The following is a 19429-nucleotide window of genomic DNA, read 5'->3' as shown; positions in this document are numbered from 1 at the left end:
AGAGGAGGTTAGGGTCTCAGAATAATTTGAAGGTAGAATTGACAGGTTTTGCTGATGGTTTGAATGTAGGGTATAAGGGAAAGAAAGAAGTCAAGGATGACTTCTAAGTTTTTTGGCCTAAGGAACTGGAAGGAATTGCTATTTACTCAGAAGGGAAAGACAAATTAAGTAGATTATATATACAGTTCTGGATTTCAGGGAAAAAGTCTGATTTTAGGTATAAATCTAAGAGAAGTCAGCATAGAAATTGAATATAAAGCCCTAAGACTGGGTGAAATCCTTGAATAGGGGAGAAGTATGTGATCCCAGTGCACAGGTGGATAGGTTAGCTTAAATAGGTGTATTAACAGTTCATCCAAGGCAATAGGAGGGAAGACAGAGTATATGGGTACACATACAGGTACCTGACCGCTTGGGGGCAGAGTTTGTGGAGGAGGTTGCCATAACTGAGCCAGAAAAGGCTGGAGAGAAAAGAGCCCAAAGAAAGGCATACCAATGAGGCAGTAGCCTAAATGATGACATTACTGGCACTATGGGTGTTAATGGAACTTTCCCCAGAAGTAAGGTTTTTCTGTTGCTTTGTTGTTGTTTTGCCCCTTTAGTTTAATGTTGATGAATCCTTTTGAATGCTTTGTACCTATTTCTAATTCCTAATCATCTTTGAAGTCAACCTCATACCTATCTCTTCCTTTCCATTTCATAGCTCTGGTAGCATAGTGGCTAAGGCACTTAACTGCTAACCAGAAAGCTGGCGGTTCAAACCCACCAGCCACTCCTCGGAAGAAAGGTTGGGCAATCTACTTCCATAGTGATACTGTCTCAGAAACCCAAGAAGGGGTCGTTATGAGTCAGGTCCGACTTGATGGCACATAACAACAACAACAACAAGGCATTTCACTACTAACCAGAAGGTTGGCGGTTCAAACCCAGCAGCCACTCTGCAGAAGGAAGACTAGGCTGTCTACTTTCATAAAGATTTACCACTTTGGAAACCCAAAGTGGGTCGCTGTGAGTCAGAATTGACTCGATGGCAGTGAGTTTGGTTTTGGTATCCTACTTCAGGGAGCCTTGGTGGCACAGTGGTTAAAGCACTTGGCTGCAAATCAAAAGGTTGGCAGTATAAACCCACCAGCCACTCTGAGGGAGAAAGATGTCTCCTTCTGTAAAGATTTACAGCCTTGGTAACCCTGTGGGGTAGATCAACTCTGTCCTATAGGGTCCCTGTGAGTTGGAATTAACTCGTCAGCAGTGCATTTTTTGGTAGATCCTAATTTAGGTTTTATTTACAACATGATGGTACAACTCCAGTATCCTACATGTATTACCTTCAGAGTTCTTCTCCATCAGTCTACCCTGTGTTTGTACAGAGTTAGTATTTTATATAAAATATTCAAGACCTAGAATTAGAAAACAAAAAGGGAAGAACACACTTAGCATTCCTCAAGCTGAAAGAACTGAAGAAAAAGTCAAGTCTGAAGTTGCAGTATTGAAGATTCTGTGGGCAAAATATTGAACCATGCAGGAAACATCAGAAGAAAATGGAAGGCATACACACAGTTACTGTACTGAAAAGAATTGTTTGATGTTCAGCCATTTCAGAAAGTAGCTTATGATCATGAACTGCTGGTATTGATGGAAGAAGTCCAAATCGCACTGAAGGTATTGGTGAAAAACAATGCCCCAGAAATTGACAAAATACCTGTTCAAATGTTTTTAAAAACAGGTGCAGCCCTGAAAGTGCTCACTTATCTATGTCAGGAGTTTTGGAATATAGCTAGCTACCTGGACAACTGACTAGAAGAGATCCATATTTGTGCCTATTCCAAAGAAAGATGATCCAACAGAATGCAGAAATTATTGTACAATCTCATTAATATCACACGTAAGTAAAATTTTGCTGAAAGTAATTAAAAAACAGTTGCAACAGTACATCAACAGGAAACTTCCAGAAATTCAAGCCAGATTCAGAAAAGGACATGAAATGAAATACAACCATTGCTAATGTCAGATGAATCTTGGCTGTGAAATCAGAGAATATCAGAAAAATATTTATCTTTGTTTTATTGACTATGCAAAGGCATTCGACTATGCAGATCATAACAAATTATGGGTAACATTAGAAAAGAAAGAGAATTCTGGAACACTGTATTCATGGAGAACCCTGCAAATAGACCAAGAGACAGTCATTTGAAAAGAACAAGGGGATGTACTTTGTGGTTTAAAATCAGAAAAGGTGTGTATCAGGGTTGTATCCTTTCATCATACATAGTCAATCTGTATGTTGAGCAAATAATTTGAGAACTTGTACTATATGATGAAGATGACATCAGACTTATTTGCAATACACAGATGATACAACCTTGCTTGCTGAAAGCAAAGAGGACTTGAAGCACTTACTGATGAAGATCAAAGACTACAGCTTTCCGTAGTCTTTATACCTCAACATAAAGGAAACAAAAATCCTCACAACTAGAATGAATAAGCAACATTATGATAAACAGAGAAAAGATTGAAGTTGTCGAGAATTTAATTTTACTTTGATCCACAATTAATGTCCATGGAAGCAGCACTCAAAAAATCAAACAGCGTATTATATTGGGCACATCTGCTGCAAAAATAAAAAAATGAAAAACCCTCAAAGACATCACTTTGAGGTCTAAAGTGCACCTGACCTAGCCATGGTCTTTTCATTTGCCTCATATGCATGCAAAAGCTGGACAATGAATAACGAAGACTGCAGAAGAATTGATGCCTTTGAATTATAGCATTGGTGAAAAACATTGAATATACTGTGGACTTCCAGAAGAATGAACAAATCTGTCTTGGAAGAAGTACAGCCTGAATGCTCGCTAGAAACAAGGATGGTGAGACTTTGTCTCATCTACTTTGGACCTGTTGTCAGAAGGGACCAGTAACTGGAGAAGGACATCATGCTTGGCATAGTAGAGGGTCAATGGAAACGAGGAAGACCCTTAGCAAGATGGATTGACACTGGACTGCAGCCATAGGATCAAACATAGCAACAATTGTAAGGGTGGCTCAGGACTGGGCACTGTTTTGTTGTATTATACGTAGGATCACTGTGAGTCGGAACTGACTTGATGCCACCTCATAAGAACTAGCATGTTATAGCACAGATTTGGTCATGAGTCAGCCCTGCTTATTCACACCTATGTCTGTGAAATCAGTCTTCCATTCAAGGCTTTCCACAACCTGGCCCTACCTTGCCATTCCAGACTCATTTTTCACAGGTCCACCTGTTCAACACTGTACCTAAACCAAATTGTCAGTGTCCTGGGACACTGTCTGTCCTCTCTGCGTGCTTGCTCCCTCCATAAAGAATGGATTTCTTCCCTCTCAAGCCCAGCCCCACTCTTAAAGAAGTACTTGTGATTTGAGAGCCAATATGTGTTTGTCTACCAATGCCCAGTCATAGTGTGATTCATTATCAAAGATGTTGCTGCTGGTTTATCAGTAGTGGGATAAAATGGCCTCCTTTGTATGTTCTCTGAGTAGTGCTGGGTAGTAGTAATTTTGTTTGTTTGTTTCCCATGTTAACTTTAACAAAGCAGTGCTTGGGAATAATAAGAATTTGAATTTTTGAATTACATCAGACTAAATTCTTTGAATCAATTCATAAGTTTTAGCCTCATCAAAGAGGAAATAGAAATATCAACTCTTTATGCTGAGCTCTGGGATGTTAGAAACGTTTTTTCTAAAATTAGAAAAGGGTAGGGGAAGGGGGAAAAAAATGATCTGCAATGTTCATAAGGAAAAAACATCATATGAACATAGGGCATCCTTATTTACCAGTTTTCAGAAGAATTTACTATGTGGAATGGGATTGTTTTAATATTTCCGATATCTGCTATTTCCTTTGAAGAATGACTCATACTCTTGAGGTGGCATAAAGCTGTGTGCTGCCTTCCCTCCTCTAACATCGACAAAAGCACATTCAGTCATTCTTCTTGGTGAAGAATCTGACTCATCACTCGCTACTATCTCTTCAACTGATAAATGAATTTAAATTCCATTTAATTACCAACTTTTAATTGGATCCCATTGTCAGACTGGTCTCCTGGTCCGGGGTGTTTCCACTTGGCTGTACTGTTACTATGGCTACTTGGTTCTTTCTGCTTCCTTCCTTCATTTAGTTTGATGACATCCATTTAGGTATGAAGCTAGACAGATACTGTAAACTGCTACAGTACCAAACACTATTATCTTCCATTCTGCTTTCCTCCTGCTACCCATCTGGAAGGAGCTCTGGTAGCATAGTGCCTAAGGCACTTGACTGCTAACCAGAAGGCTGGCACTTCAAACCCACCAGCCACTCCTCGGAAGGAAGGTTTGGCAATCCTACTTCCGTAGTGATACTGCCTCGGAAACCCAAGGAGGGGTCGCTATGAGTCGGGGCCGACTCGACGGCAAATAACAACAACAACAACCACCCATCTGGAATGGGATCAAGTCTAGGTAGTAAGGTTCTTCATTCTTCTGTATCACTCTTATTTTAATAAGCCTCGTTAAGTTTTAGAATTCTAGGGCCTTGGAAAATTGTGAAAACCCTCTTTCTCTCTCCTCCTTGCTTTCACCCCCGCTCCTGACACATATGTCCAAGCATATGCAATAAACATTGCATGATCCAACCAAACAGATCATTCCCTCATTTGATGAGAAGGTCTTCCTTTAGTTTCTTTCTTATGTTGGCATTATTTTGTTATTCAGGTGTACTCCATTTAATTCTTTATGGAATGGAGGAAATTAGTTAGACTTAAGGGTGCGTTTCTCTGGACTTTGGCTAACCGCTCTGTGTTTTATAAATAATTGATGACCTTCAGTTTTTATGGGACATGTTCAATGGGTCTTCAGTAGTTAAACTGAATGTTTTAAATGAAAATTAAAGGAACAAGGAAGGTTGGGCAACCTACTTCTGTAGTGATACTGCCTCAGCAACCCAAGGAGGGGTCGCTATGAGTCTGGTCTGACTCGACGGCACATAACAACAAACAAACAACAGAATACCATGGAGGCCTTCCATTGAGCAAGGAGCTTAAAATTTTTCAGCTGACCTGGGAACTCATCTTGTCTTCTACTCAAGCTATTTATGATGAAAGATATTATTCATTCAGGATAAAAAAGACATTATGTTCTCTTATATAAAATGAGCTTACAGTTGGCAGGCTAACTGGATGCTTTATCCAGTTTCTTATTAACTCACATTCCCATCTTTGTTCTCCAGAGTGAGCGAAGACCAAGAGACCTTCAGTATCATTCTTCCTGTGCCTACAAAGTAGGACTCAAGGTAGCTTAAATAAAAACAAAAATAAAGCAAGAAAGATCGCATAATCTACAGGAATGGATTCTGACAACAGAGACTGCATTTACTCTGCTCCTTGTGCCTGGGGTTTTAATTTAACACATCAATGAAAAGGCAGCATTTAAAAAGGGGGAAAACACCCAGCAGGACTTACTTTTATTAGTGCAATTTGTAAGAAATTACTGCATTTAATGAGAAAATCCTTAAGCATGAAAAAAATGGGTTGTGACTGAACTTGCAGAGCTTAAATGGTAAGGTTTTAATTGAGTTTTTTAGTTATTGGTAAGAAAAATAATAATAGTAATAATAATAATAATAATAAAAGACAGAGCTGCATCTATACTGTTGGAGGTGGTCAGCACTTTATATATCTTAGTTCAGTTTCCTGTGCCACTGATCACGCATATCATTACGGCCATGGTGTTTTCCTCCATGTCGCATCTGTTGACCTTTTCTGTTCTTAGAAGGGAGGCAGGGAACTTTAACTTCTTTTAGCTGCTACATGAAGGTTGGGGCAAAGGATCCAAGGAGCAATTTCTAAAAGGGAGGTTCAGACTGAGCACAGAGCAAGGCAGAGCTGTATATCGAGTTCATAGTACAGTTGCTTCAAAAAGGAGACAGTACTCGCACATCATTTTCAGGTTCATAATAAAGCTTGGGCTTTTTCCCTAATTTTCAGTTTCTTCTGTTGCCATCCAGAGATTTCTTTTCCTCCAATAAAGACTTTCCTTTAAAACCACAAAACTGAAAACAGGAACTCCAGAGCAAGGAGCACAGATTGTGAGGGCAGGTTGTTCCTGGGATCTTAGATCCAAACTCCTACTACTGGAAGCCCAGGGGATTTTTGAGAAATAGGTCGGCATATATTTTGTCATTTACAGGAAAAATATTTAGGAGGCCTCCTTTTGGTACTTAAATTTTCGGAAGTACGTTTGACTTCAGAAAGGACGTGAACACCATGGCAAGTTGCAGGTGCTTCCAGCACCTCTAGTTCTTATCACTGACCATGCAGTTGTTGGACATCTGTGCCTCACCACATTCATCCTGAAGGAAAGGGAAATAAATGTAACTATAAAAATGTTACCAATACAAATGAAAATCACATTTTTAATATAATTCTTATTTTGTAGAAATACAATTTTAAAAAAAACTAAAATGACTAGAAAAAGCTTTAAATATGCTTATGAACCCTTTCAGTAACTTTTAATTGAATTTCATTGTATCCTACCTCCCGAGGAAAAAAGGAAAGAAAAAACCTAGTAAATGTTATCTCGCCTTATTGTTTAACTTGAAGAAAGCATTGTTCATTTCGGTCTCCTGGAACTATTCAGGGCACACTAAGACACTGCATCAGGTGGCCCTTAGACCTGCTCCTCACCATTCCCCTGCTCTGCATTGGTTCTGGGAGGAGGCTGCAAAGCTGGCCCCACCCTGCAGGATGAATTTCCCAGGTTTCCCTGTGAGCTGGCTTCCAGGTTGTGGTAAATTACTTTGTGTGGCTTTTCTACCCATAAGTCTTTGTAAACTCCAAGGTGGGATTTGCTATGAGCAACTGAGAAGCTCCTGATTGCTGAAGGTGTCCACCTGGAGTATTTCTGTTGGGAGTGGCACAAAACAAATGTTCTGGGAGGTGCCCACTCTCTCAGGTGCTTAGAGTTCTGATGCTATAATTGGCTAGTTTGACCACCCTGCCGGGCTCAAAACGGAGGCCTCCTGAAGGCAGAACTCTCTGACTGCTGGTGGAGGAAGACGTGCTGCTGAAAGAGACACGCGCCCCTGAAAGAGACACATGCTGCTGGGAAAGAGATGTGAGAGACACGCATTGCTGTGTGAGACACTGAGGGACCAGCACTGCTGGGAAAGAGACTGTGAGAGACTGTTGGCTGAGGGACGTTGGGCTGGGAGAGAGACTGAGCGTTCTTCCTGAACTTAAATTGTAGCTTGGTGCTTCCCTAATAAACCTTGCAATCTGTGAGTTCTGTGTGGCCACTGCAGCGAATTATCGAACCCAGGAGAGAGGTGGTGAGTGCTTTGGGAGGAACGGTTGGTGAAAGGGCTGGAGGGAGGCAGCATGTTTGGCCTTGCAGTAATAGGCCTTGGGTTACTGCTGGTAATCTTGCCTTCCCCTTGTAGGGTTAGAGGAGGTCAGAACATGTGGCCTCCTTGCCGTTTTTGCACAGGTGGATTTGACCAATAGGGGACCTTGGTAGGAGCCTGGTGGGAAGGAGGGAGGGAGGAAGGAGCTTAGGGTATTTCTCTTTCTTCTCTTCTGTGTTGGGCAGCATCTTTGGTCCTTTGTGGCCTTGGCTGTCATGGCATAGGTTTCTGGGCTCCAAGTACACCCCCTCCTTCAATTTCCATACTAAGGGCTTCTTGTTGCTCATCTTTGGGTTACTGCTCCATTCTTAGTTGACTTTACATCTCTTACCCAGCTGTATAACCGTACCTGTGTAATACCTGGAGTAGTTTCTGTCCTGGTTAGACCCCAGCTGATCCACACATGCACATACCCACTCCTGCCCACAATGACCACTTCCTATCAGGGCAGTGTTTCATTCCTTTGTATGTGGGGTCACTGTGAGTCAGAACCAACTTGATAGCACCTGACAACAACAGAGACTAAGGGAAGCCAGTTTGTGGTCCACTTCTGTTCTAGTTCTGTATGAAGATGCAGACTTGTTTTCTTGACAGTATTAGATAAAATGTCTTTCTGGCTTAAAAAAATTATTTTAATTCACCTGTGAATTTATCTGTGGCAGACTGGAGTGCTTGTTTTAAGTTTTATTCACTGAGGGCTATCTCTTTCTTTTGAATCACTTAATAATGACTAGTCTTGCCATATACTTAATGTCACGTTTTCATTTTTATAAAGGCCTTTGTCACTTGACATATAAATCTGTTCTTAACATTTAAAATTGCTTTAACTGCCAGCATCTGCAAAATGTGTACCTTTTCAATAAGTAATATTCATGTGAGGCACTAAGATAAAAGAATCAAGCTGGCAAGCTTGCTGAATGATGCCTGGGTTCAGCAAAATCATTTGAGCCGGCTCCACACTCCTTTATATGTAATAGGTGAAGGATAGTGAACCACCTACTTTATGGCCCTCTCAAAACCCACCATCAGTCACTTCTTTTCACTTTATTGGAAGCATCTTTGCAGAGAACTTGGTTAGATAACTGCTACATAAGTAAGTGTGCAGAAGGCGGACAAGTCTGTTGCCCTAATATGTTGGCCCTTGTGACCGTGCATAATGAAGGGAGGTGGTCCATTTTGCAGAACTGTGGATTATGTTGAATGTTTTCTCTGGTGAGGGAGAATATACATTTCAGATTAAATAAGAAGATTGTCTTTTTCCTTGTACACAATATCTCTGAATCTGGATAAAAATTTGAACATAACACTAAAGTATCATTATATTTAGACTAATATACGCCAGTCCCTGGAAAAAGATATCATGCTGGTCAAGTGGAGGGTCAGTAGAGAAGGGGAAGGCTCTCAACAAGATGGACTGACACAGTGGCTCCAATGATGGGCTCAGGTATAGCAAGGATCGTGGGGCTGGCACGAGACCGGGCAGTGTTTCGTTCTGCTGTGCATAGAGTTGCTATGAGTCAGAGATGACTCATCAACACCTAACAGCAACAACAATATGTGCCTTAATATCTGTATGCACATAAGATGCTGGGTTAATATATAATGCCCAGATCTAAACCCTCAAAATCCAGAACTGAAATAGTCCTTGAAACAAATGACAGCCTTTATCTGACTTAGTATCCCAAGATGGATGACCTACCAGTGGCCACTTTTTGTATTAGCTCCTAATAAGTTTAATTGAGTCATGACTGATTCTGAAAAGTATTTTGGTGAATTATAATTGGAGCTGTGATTTACTGAATATGAAGACTGACGGGCCATTCCTTAGCCCTGTAATTGATATGGAAGCAAAGCCAAGCCCCTTGATGATCAGCATTTCCTTTCTGAGGGAAGGGTGGACAAAAGTATAATACAGCTAATATAGAATATTATTTTTATCAGCCATTTCTGAATTTTGATTTTATTAAAAATTGCAGGGAAAAAGAAATGCCTTCAAACTTTAGAAGGGAAATCTCTTGTCCATCACCTAGTCTGATAATCAAATATTAACAGATTCTCCATCACAACCATTCACTGATGTTAAATGGATCATCATAGTCAGTGAACCATAAAATAGTCTAGGTAGAGGGATAGAATTCAGAACATGGGCCCAAGGCACAGGCCATGCAATTGATTATTCCTGTTGTTGTTGTTGTTGTTTGCCGTCGAGTCGGCCCCGACTCATAGCGACCCCTCCTTGGGTTTCCGAGGCAGTATCACTACGGAAGTAGGATTGCCCAACCTTCCTTCCGAGGAGTGGCTGGTGGGTTTGAACCGCCAGCCTTCTGGTTAGCAGTCAAGTGCCTTAGCCACTATGCTACCAGAGTGATTATTCCTAGAAGGGCAAAATCTGGTTCTTGGATTCATTGGAAGTTTGGCTATGTTTATCTTCCTGTGTTCCTGGATTTTCTACAAAAAGGATAGAACAGTCTAACATGTAAATAAGGAAAGCCAAATGTCAATAAGCCTACAAACATACTAGGACGTCATTCACAAATAGAAACTGGGTTTGGGACTTCTGTTTCCTTTTCTTCATGTATCTTCCTTTTGTCATTGCATATGGATTGTTAGCTTTGGCATTTGCTCTGTTGAATATTTTTCTCTGTGAGATGGCAAGGGTGTGTGTGTGTGTTTCCATCAAATTTTAGAAGAAAGTGGGTCAGGAAGCTACATTTTTTAGAAGGCAGCTCAGAGCCTCTCTGGTTCTTGATGGGTTCCTCCTTGCAGTCCCTGGATCTAAGGAATTCCCTGTCATTCATTCTTCCCTTGCTCATTAGGGTCTTTCCTTTGCAGGTGTTATTTACCGGCTTGAACCTAGCAGAAACTGTCAATATTCTCCCTTCGTTTCTGTGCCGCCACGTGCTCCTGGTTTTCTGCTCTCTCTGACCATTCCTTCTTTGCTTCCTTTGTTGGCCACCTGTCTTCTATCCAACCTCTAAAGCCTTGGTCTTAGGCCCTTTTTTTTTTTTCTTTCTACTTTTTCTAAGAAGCCAAGCTCTACCCGGCTTCAGGACCCTCATACATTCATACTTAGGTTCCTTCTTCCTGGAACGCCTTCCGTCTAAGTGTTTCCTGTCCAATTAGTTGTTTTCTTTCTCTGCTCTCTTTCTTTCTCTCTATGCTCCAGTCACAAGACCATTTATTTGCCTCTGTCCAGACATACCTCATGCTTTCCCATCTCTATTAATATTTTCCTGCTCTATGATGACCAAATACTATTTTTCATTGCCCAGCTTAAAGGCCATTGAAATTCTTAAAGCTTTCCATGTTGTTGTTGTTGTTAGGTGCCGTTTAGTTGGAGCTGACTCACAGTGACCCCTCCTTGGGTTTCCAAGGTGGTAGGTATCACTGCAGAAGTAGATTGCCCAACCTTCCTTCCAAGGAATGGCTGGTGGGTTTGAACCACCAGCCTTCTGGTTAGCAGTCAGGTGCCTTAGGCACTATGCTATCAGAGCTTTCCATAATCACCAAACATTTTTAAAAATTCAAATCAGTGGATATATTTCCAAAACAATCACAGCCCTTTTCACATTTGCCCTGTTATGGGGCAATCTACTTCCGTAGTGATACTGCCTCAGAAACCCAAGGAGGGGTCACTATGAGTCGGGTCCGACTTGACGGCACATAACAACAACGACAATATATATTATGTCTCCTGTTGTCCTGTAAGCTCCTCAAAAGCAATAGTCTTAACTTTAATTGTAGTCCAGCCCCCATAGAACATAGCATGTCTCACATGTAGTCATTATACAATAAATATATACTAGGATAAATTAATGAAAATAATCACTAAACTAGGCAAAAAACATAACTTCCTAAGATTCCCCATTCTCATTTTTTTTTTTTTTTTTAATGGGGAACTTGGAATTTTTCTGATTACTGCTATTGGCTTATAAAGGCTCTTATTTGGGCCCAGATATATAATTCTGGGCAAACTTTATATCAAAGACTCAGAAAGTAAGCTGCTGTAAGTGACCCAGGAAATATGAAATGTTCTTGTTACTTTACCTTTCCAAGCTGAAGAAGAGAGATAGCTTCTGTTGCTTTGTGTTGCTTGTTGATGGTTTTCTGCTCTGCCTACTGATCAGGGTTGTATTATTTACCTTGTTTAAAAGACTCATCTCAACATTTTTTCTCTTCTTTGAGTCTAGTTAGATAATAATTCACTGTTAACATTGGTAAAAACTTCTGAAATTGCAGGAAAATGTTTCGCTAATCCCCAAATTTGTTAAGTGCTTTATCATAATGTAGCTCATAATCTCCTAGTTGGTAGAAGGGATGAAATGGTTACTAAGGAGTTTTTTCTCTTGCTGTGGAAATACTATATTAGAAAAGATTTTTGTCCAGTTTTTTAAATTCTTTTCCATGTGCTGAAAGAGCCTTAGGAAAGAGAACTGACATTGGGTTTCATGTCTTTTGTAAGGCATTGAGCAGTGCTGTGGCTTTTTGAGGGCACTGTGGTCTCGAAGCTTACAGGCAAGTCTGTGAAAGTAGTTTGCTTTTTGGGTATGTACACATGTGTAACTGTTGGCATGCTCAGATGAGACCGTGACTGCAGACATAGAGTATCTGGGCCATTCAATTCCAGTTGAACAGGCAGCTAATGAAGGGTCTCGGGATAGGCAAGGAATAAGCCTTTGGGCCATGAGTGTTCACGTGCTGTTGGTTTGTTCTTCTACATAGTTCTTAGCGGTTAGTTTTGATCTACTCAGCAAATCAAGTCTCCTGATGACTTTTTATATTTCTATTCTCTGGTTTTTTTTTTCATACTTAACAAATTTTTTTTCCCCTTTGTTTATGACACCACCTCAAGTTGCAGCCCTTTCTTAGCTACCTTGGAAATGATAACACTAATGTATTTCCTCTTTCTGTAGCATTTATGACACTACTTTGCTGACAGTTATTGTTTGCTAAGTGTTGAAGCATTTGTTTGTCCTGTGTTCATTTGGAGAGATCCAAATGTTATGGAGTCCAGTTGGCTATATTTTTGACAGAAACCACTCACCAGGCCTGGCTCTTGCATGGTACTGCTGGGTGGGTTCAAATAGGCAGCCTTGGGTTTGCTAGCTGAGAAGACTGTGTGCCACCCAAGGACCCTACTGTTTATTAAATAGTGATGGCTTGCAGAGTACTGAGCAACACAGAGACTATTTAGGTCCAGCTACGGGTATAAGATTGAAATGATTTCTCAGTCTAAAGGGATATTATTAAATTAAGGCTAGGGCTAGTCTTCTAATTTGACCTGGGACTGGTAGGAGATGAGGGGTTCCTGGCTCATTACTTTTTACTGTCTGGAATTGTTTGAAAACAATCCTGAGAGGAATTAAGAGGAGGGACTAGAGGATCTTTTTTTTCTAAGAATATATCAAGAAAATCAGTTTTGAATTGTCCAAATGGCCCCTAAATTCTGAGTACAAAATACAAAGCAACAACATTAGTAAAAAGCATTAGCATTTGAAATCCTAAAAGGAATGCTTAACCATAATTCTTAAGCCTTTTAGAAATTAAGTTTTATTTCTTGACAAATACTAACAAGTATCATCAAAACTTGTCAAATAAAGACTTGTCAAAATTAGTGTTTTGCATCTCATTTAATGCTCATGAGGCTTTTGAATCATATGGCACTAGATCTAATAGGCACCGCTCAAATCTAGGAAAATTAATTTATGTCTTATGTTCCAGCAAGTCACCAGCTAATAAGTCACATTGAGCAGTTCTTGGATACTAATGAGACACTGTATTTCATGAAGAGCATGGACTGCATCAGAGCCTTCCGGGAAGAAGCCATTCAGGTAACACTGTCCTAGCCTGTCTCCTCTTCCTCTACACTTGGCCCCATCACAGTGGAGAGACATACAGCCTCACACAAACAAGCATAGGCTTTGGAAACAGTCATTCTCACTGTGCATAGTAACGTGTGCCAAGAGAGGTGGAAATGTCTAAACTCATCCTACTATTAAAGTTGTTACTGAGGGGAAATAAAGATGGGTAGATAGTAGGTGGGATGTTTCTTCCCCGTGAGTTAGCTTTCTGTTATACCACATGTCCTTAAAAGTCACAGGTTACTGGGTTTCTTGAAAGTAAGGGAAGAGAAAGGGTAGAAGATCAAAAGAGACTTAGAGACATATCAGTCACTCTTACTATTATAGACCTTTTCTGAACTATAAAAATTTTTTTGAAAAACGGAAGAAGAATGATTTATATAACAATTGACAAAATGTGACTATTGATTGGCTATTGCTCTTATTAAGTAATTATTTTTAAGTTTTGGTGGTATAATAATAACACATGAGTATGTTTTTTTCTAAATGAATTCCTATCTTTTAGATACTATGTACTGAAATTTTTATAGATGAAATAGTATGACTGAGATTTTCTTCAAAACAGCTGGAGGTTTTGGGGATGAAGGTAGTAGGGGCACAGATGAAACAAGATTGACTGCATTGATGATTGTTGAAGCTGGGTGATGGGTACCTGAGTCTTCATTAAACTGTCCTCTCTGCTTTTATTTGAATTTGTCTGTATTAAAAGTTAAAAATCAGAACAGAGTACCAACCCAGCCCACTGCCATCAGGTCGGTTCTGCCTTGTAGTGACCATTCAGGACAGAGTAGAACTGCCCCAGAGGGTTTCCACGCCTGAGAATCTTTACAGAAGTAGGCTGCCTCATCTTTCTTCTGCAGAGCAGATGGTGGGTCTAAACTGCCAGTATCTTGGTTAGTAGCTGTGTGCTTTAACCGTTGTGCTGCTAGAGCTCCGTAAACAAATCACCAGGCCCCCAAAAGTACCGTGTGGTTTTGTGAGGCACTGGCCCTTCCATACACGGAAGGATTTCTGGTTCCAGACCAGCGTAGCTCAGTTTGAAATGCCAGTTTACCATTTACCAAAGAGTGTATTATTTTATTTTATATTTACAAACATGGTGGGTTGAACAATACTTTGGTCTGGAGATGACTTGGATTTGTGTTTGCTCTGACTTGCCCTCCTCCCCCTTCACGTCCCACCAGTTTTCTGAAGAGCAGCGCTTTAACAGTTTCCTGAAGGCCCTTCAAGAGAAAGTGCAAATGAAACAGTTAAATCACTTCTGGGAGATTGTCGTTCAGGGTAAGTTGTCATTTGTCTTTTTCTCCAAATACTTGTATTATTTTGCTTTCTAAATATAAATTAAATAGAAGTATATATTCTCAATATAAATTAAATTGGGTGATGTGTTACATGGGGACCTGTTGACTTCCTATTTGGATTTGGGAAATACTCAGAATTCAAGGAACTCAAAAGCTTTGCTTTAATAAGCATAAATACAAGGTGGGAAATAAGGAAACCTGGAAGTCCCACCTCCAAGATGGTGCCTTTCTATTTGTTGAATGAAGAAGCCATGTGGGCAAACATTGCCCCTTTCTCTGATTCTCAGGCCATTTCAGTGCTGCTGGGTCCTCTGGGTCCTCAGTGCTTTAATTGACCTCACCCACATTTTTGCCCTCCTCCTACTAGCCTTTCAGAGCTCTGGTAGTGCAGTGGTTAGAACACTTGGCTGCTAACCTAAAGGTCAGTTGTTCAAACCCACCAGCTGCTCTATGGAGAAAGATGAAGCAGTCTGCTTCCGTCAAGTTTTACAGCCTCAGAAACCCTGTGAGACAGTTCTGCTTTGTCCTGTACAGTCACTGTGATTTGGAACCAACTCAGTGGCAGAATGAGTCTTACTAGCCTCTCTCTGCCATGTTCGTGGGCTTTCCATAACAGCAGACCAGTGCCAGTTAAACCCAGGAAGAAGACAACATCAGTCTTTGATTTCCAGGCTTGACGAATGACTCCTTTCATGCACTTTGCCGTTTTGTTTTAACTTCACTTGATTTTCTTTCAGGACCAAATATAAGGTATTACTATTAACAATACATACTGTGAAGACAATGAATGTGGAAAAGATATTATAAAATTTTTCACTCAAAAATCAGTTTTAGCTCGTCTTTCTGTGCAAATTCTGTATGAAAGAGATGAATACCTATCTATCTGGCTTCTAGTGGGCAGTTTTTCAGCACACAGGCAACCATTTCCCTGACAGTTAATTTTTCAGCCCTTTAACTTCTACACTGGGGAGCGAAAGCAATTATAATAGGTGGTGAACGGGGCTTACTCAAATCACTTTTGTGTCTGCTGCAGACCCAGTAGATGGAAGAGATTGGTTTTGGTATTTATTGAATGCCTCTAGCATATTATTTGCTGAAAGGAAATTTGTGGGACATACACAGGATATATAATTTCTGGAGCTTAAATCCTACTGAGAGAATATACATGGCTTGTGCCATTTCTAGGAATAAATGGATGTTAAATGCAGGTATTTTTCTGAAAGTCTATTGTAGATCAGTCATTTGAGGTAGGAGAAAATCTTAGGAAGAAGAGAAAACTAAAGGGTAGATTTTCTAACCTTGATTAGGTGTTACTAAGCTAAAATTTGTGTGCTGATCTAAGTGTTGGGCATACCCTTTGTAGGAGATGTTTCCCTGTAACCTTAATCCTCTCACCATTCCGTCTATAGTCAGGAACACTACCGAAAATCAAAATGTATGCACATTCCTACCTAATAGGAATCTATTAAAAAGTATACATTCAGTCATCATTTATTTATAGAGCCTCTGCAATGTGAAACATTGAGTGGAATATAAAGATGAATAAAACCTCATTCCTGCTCTCAAGAAAAGTATCATTTGTTAGGAGACATAAAATAAGTACAAAAACTTATACAAGATCTATGACAACAGCTATTTCAAAGAGATAAACAAATTGAGAATTCTAAAGAAGCAGAGATTATTGTTTTCTGGAGTTGGTCAAAGGTGGCTGCATGGAGCAGGTCCCAGTTTGAGATGTGACCTTTATTCTGCACGAGCAAAAATAGAAGAAGGAATAACATAAGGTGTCAGGAACTATGTGGACTAAGAAACTCAGCAATTCAGTGACAAAGCACCTTTATTATTTGAAAAATGTCCAGTTCCAAAGGTGGGAGGAGGAATGATGGAGAGGACAGATGGGATTGGATTACTTCCTTGTATGTGGATTTTACTCTCTGAATTACTTTTTAGATGGAATTACTCTGATCAGCAAAGATGAAGCCTCTGGAAGCTCTGTCACAGCTGAGGAAGCCAAAAAGGTATTGAGGGACAACTTCCTGTCTTTAGATGAATTATTGCAGTAGGCATTACTTTCTTGATGTCCATTCTTCCTTGAAGAAGTTTTATTTTAAGGGTAACTAAATTAGGCACCCATTCTTCAGTCGACCAACCGGCAAATTGCTTCAACTGCAGCAGCATCTTGGGAGAAGTTGTGATCTTACACAGTTCCCCATAGGCCATAGTTATATTTCTAGAACTCACCTGTAATCCCACCTTTAGTAACTCTAGAGCTACTGATATCCATAGTGCTTACTAAGCTTAGCTTAGATCTAGTAAAGGCTGTGAAATCTATCTAGCCCAAAGACTTCTGTCCTGGTGTGTACATTAGGTACATACTTAGGGTACTGTTTTCTAAAAATACTGATGATCAGGCCTTACTTCCCAAGGATTCTATAGGTGTGAGGCGAGTCCTGAGCATGGTTTTGTTTGTTGGAGTTTTTAAAGCCCCTCTGATGATTGCTGTGTGCAGCAAGGTAGAGAACCACTGGTATTCTAGCACAAGAAACATCTAGGTGTTTTCAGTAAAATACCCCATGCATGCAGATCCAGTGAGCTTTTTATTTATTTTCAAGCTTATTATTTATTTATCAAGATCTCCCTGCTTGGTGTAGGAGTACTGAATCTGATTCAATGAAGAGTCAAATGCATGTGGTTTTTAGTTCAGTAAACCTTCATGTTATGCCTCAGGTTTGGGATGAAGTTTTAGTGGAATTCAAATAACCAGCTTGGTTTCATGGTATACTTTGTCTCTCATTCAGCTTCACTTATAGTCACTGATTGATCCATTTGTGCTAGCACAGCACCTGGCAGCTGTCAGTTAGGTACTAAGCCTCAACTGTATGCGAGGCTCTGTGCTAGAATGCAGGACACCCCTACCCTCTGGAAATGCAAACCAGTCGGTTATAACACAGCATAGTAAATACAATTACAGAGATAATGAAGAATCAAAAGATAACTATACGCATGCTAAGAGAGACCTTGGCATCTGGGGCTGGAAAGCAGGAATCTGTTAGGGGAATAGCTGGAAACAAGGCTGGAAATGTTTGTTCATTCAGGCCAAATTGTAAAATGCCATGAATTTGCAACTCAATAAAGGGATTTGACAGAAACCATAATATTGTTTGGGGGAGAAGTTAGTCAGAATCTAGAATAATTTTTATTAAGCACTTTGCCTGGCATAAGGGTTTTGTTAAGGAACAGATAGAACTTGGAATTTTAGAAGCTTCAAGGTGCTGATTGTTATCTGAAGAAGGAGCTCCACAGCATGTGTAACTTCTGCCATAATCTGAGCACCATGTACCTCAGTGTGTCATTTAACTGCTTGTTTTTTCTGCTTGTCAGCTTCCACAATGGCATGATAATATTTCTCCTTTCAACTGCAAGGAAGGCTTACCAATTTCTGCTAACTAAATAAAATAAATCAAGACAAATAATTTAACTGTAGTCATTATTACAGTATATAAAAAAAACATCATCTCCGTAAGAGTTGAGTACGTGTTAACTTTTTAAAGAGAAGGAGCACTGATCTAGAAAAGAGTTTTCCCCTAGTGGTGCATCTTAACCAAAGGTGCGTGTTAGCTCAGTGAATCAAGATTCTTGGAAAAGAAATCTGAGGCTTGTGTGTCTTGCATCTTGTGTGAGACTTCTGCACAGGCAGCACATACCTGCTTTAGAATGTAATGGCACAGACCCTAAACATCAGGCATGTTAATGTCTGATAATGAAGCTACAGAGAAGAATTTCAGTTAATGACTAGGTATGAGGCAGTATCCTTCTGATATCACCAGAACAGATTTCAGAAGTTTAAGACCCTTCTGGAAATGTCACTACTTTGAGTAGGGAGGAGGACATTGTGAAAATGAGTAGAGAGAACCTCCTCCACTCCTGACTTCAGTGGCCTTTTCTTTTTGGAGCGCAGCATTGTCATATTCAAAATGTGGCAACCTTCCAGAACTTAATTTCACTATCATGACAGATCAGAAAGTAGCAAATGCAGCTAAAATGTACTGAGTGTCATCTGTAGGCTAGGCACAGTTATGTACAACATAGAGCCTCCCCAAAAGTTTATTACACACTGACCACACACAGGTTTGGCAGACAGTATTCTCATATACGTATTTGTATGTACTAGAAAAATGTCCACGTACTTTGTAGAACTAACAGAGGACAATGTTAGGATAACTTCTAGCCACAACCAAGCACCTTGAGGGCCTGTGGGCTAGGGACCATGGTCATGGGGACATCAAGCTCAGTTGGGACACTATGGTACACAGAAATATTATCCTACCTACTTTGGTGGGTAGTGACTGGGGTCTTAAAAGCCTATGGGTGGCCACCTAAGATGTAGCTATTGGCCTCTCCTTGTCCAGAGCAAAAAAAGAGTGAAGAAAATCAAAGAAGTATGGAAACTATTTGTCCAAGGGACCAATGGACCATGGGAACCTCAGCCTACATTACCCTGAGACCAGAAGAACTAGCTGGTGCCTGGCTACCAATGCAACTACTTAGAAAGGGATCAAAATTGGAGATCTGGATAGAATAGGAGAAAAATATGGAACAGAATTCAAAAACATAAAAAAGACCAGGCTTACTGGTCTGACAAACACTGGTGAAACCCTGAGACTATGGTCTCTAGTCACCCTTCGGGCCTAGAATTGGATTCACCCCTGTGGCTCAGCTGTCAGCCAAACAGACAGGCCTATAAGCTGAACAACTACATTAGGGAGATACACTCCTTAGAACAGTCAGCCATGGGAGATCAGAAGAGCAACATTTGCACAGGGAGAAAGCTAGCAGGCAGGAACGCTTAG

At 40.3% G+C, this 19429-nt stretch overlaps 1 protein-coding gene across 1 annotated transcript in view; it reads left to right on the top strand.

Moving 5' to 3' along the window:
• Positions 1-16642, top strand: part of XRCC5 (X-ray repair cross complementing 5) — a 106819-nt gene extending 90177 nt beyond the window's left edge. Inside the window, exons 17-19 of the mRNA XM_007935832.2 lie at positions 13139-13248; positions 14463-14559; positions 16530-16642. Coding sequence (XP_007934023.2) covers positions 13139-13248; positions 14463-14559; positions 16530-16642 — 320 coding nt within the window. The remainder of the gene's footprint in view (positions 1-13138; positions 13249-14462; positions 14560-16529) is intronic.
• Positions 16643-19429: the final 2787 nt, after the last annotated feature.

The sequence above is a fragment of the Orycteropus afer genome, unplaced genomic scaffold, assembly GCF_000298275.1.
Source record: "Orycteropus afer afer isolate SDZICR_OR568_19922 unplaced genomic scaffold, OryAfe1.0 scaffold00002, whole genome shotgun sequence".
In the NCBI taxonomy this organism is placed as follows: domain Eukaryota; kingdom Metazoa; phylum Chordata; class Mammalia; order Tubulidentata; family Orycteropodidae; genus Orycteropus; species Orycteropus afer.
This window is presented reverse-complemented; position numbering and strand designations above follow the sequence as displayed.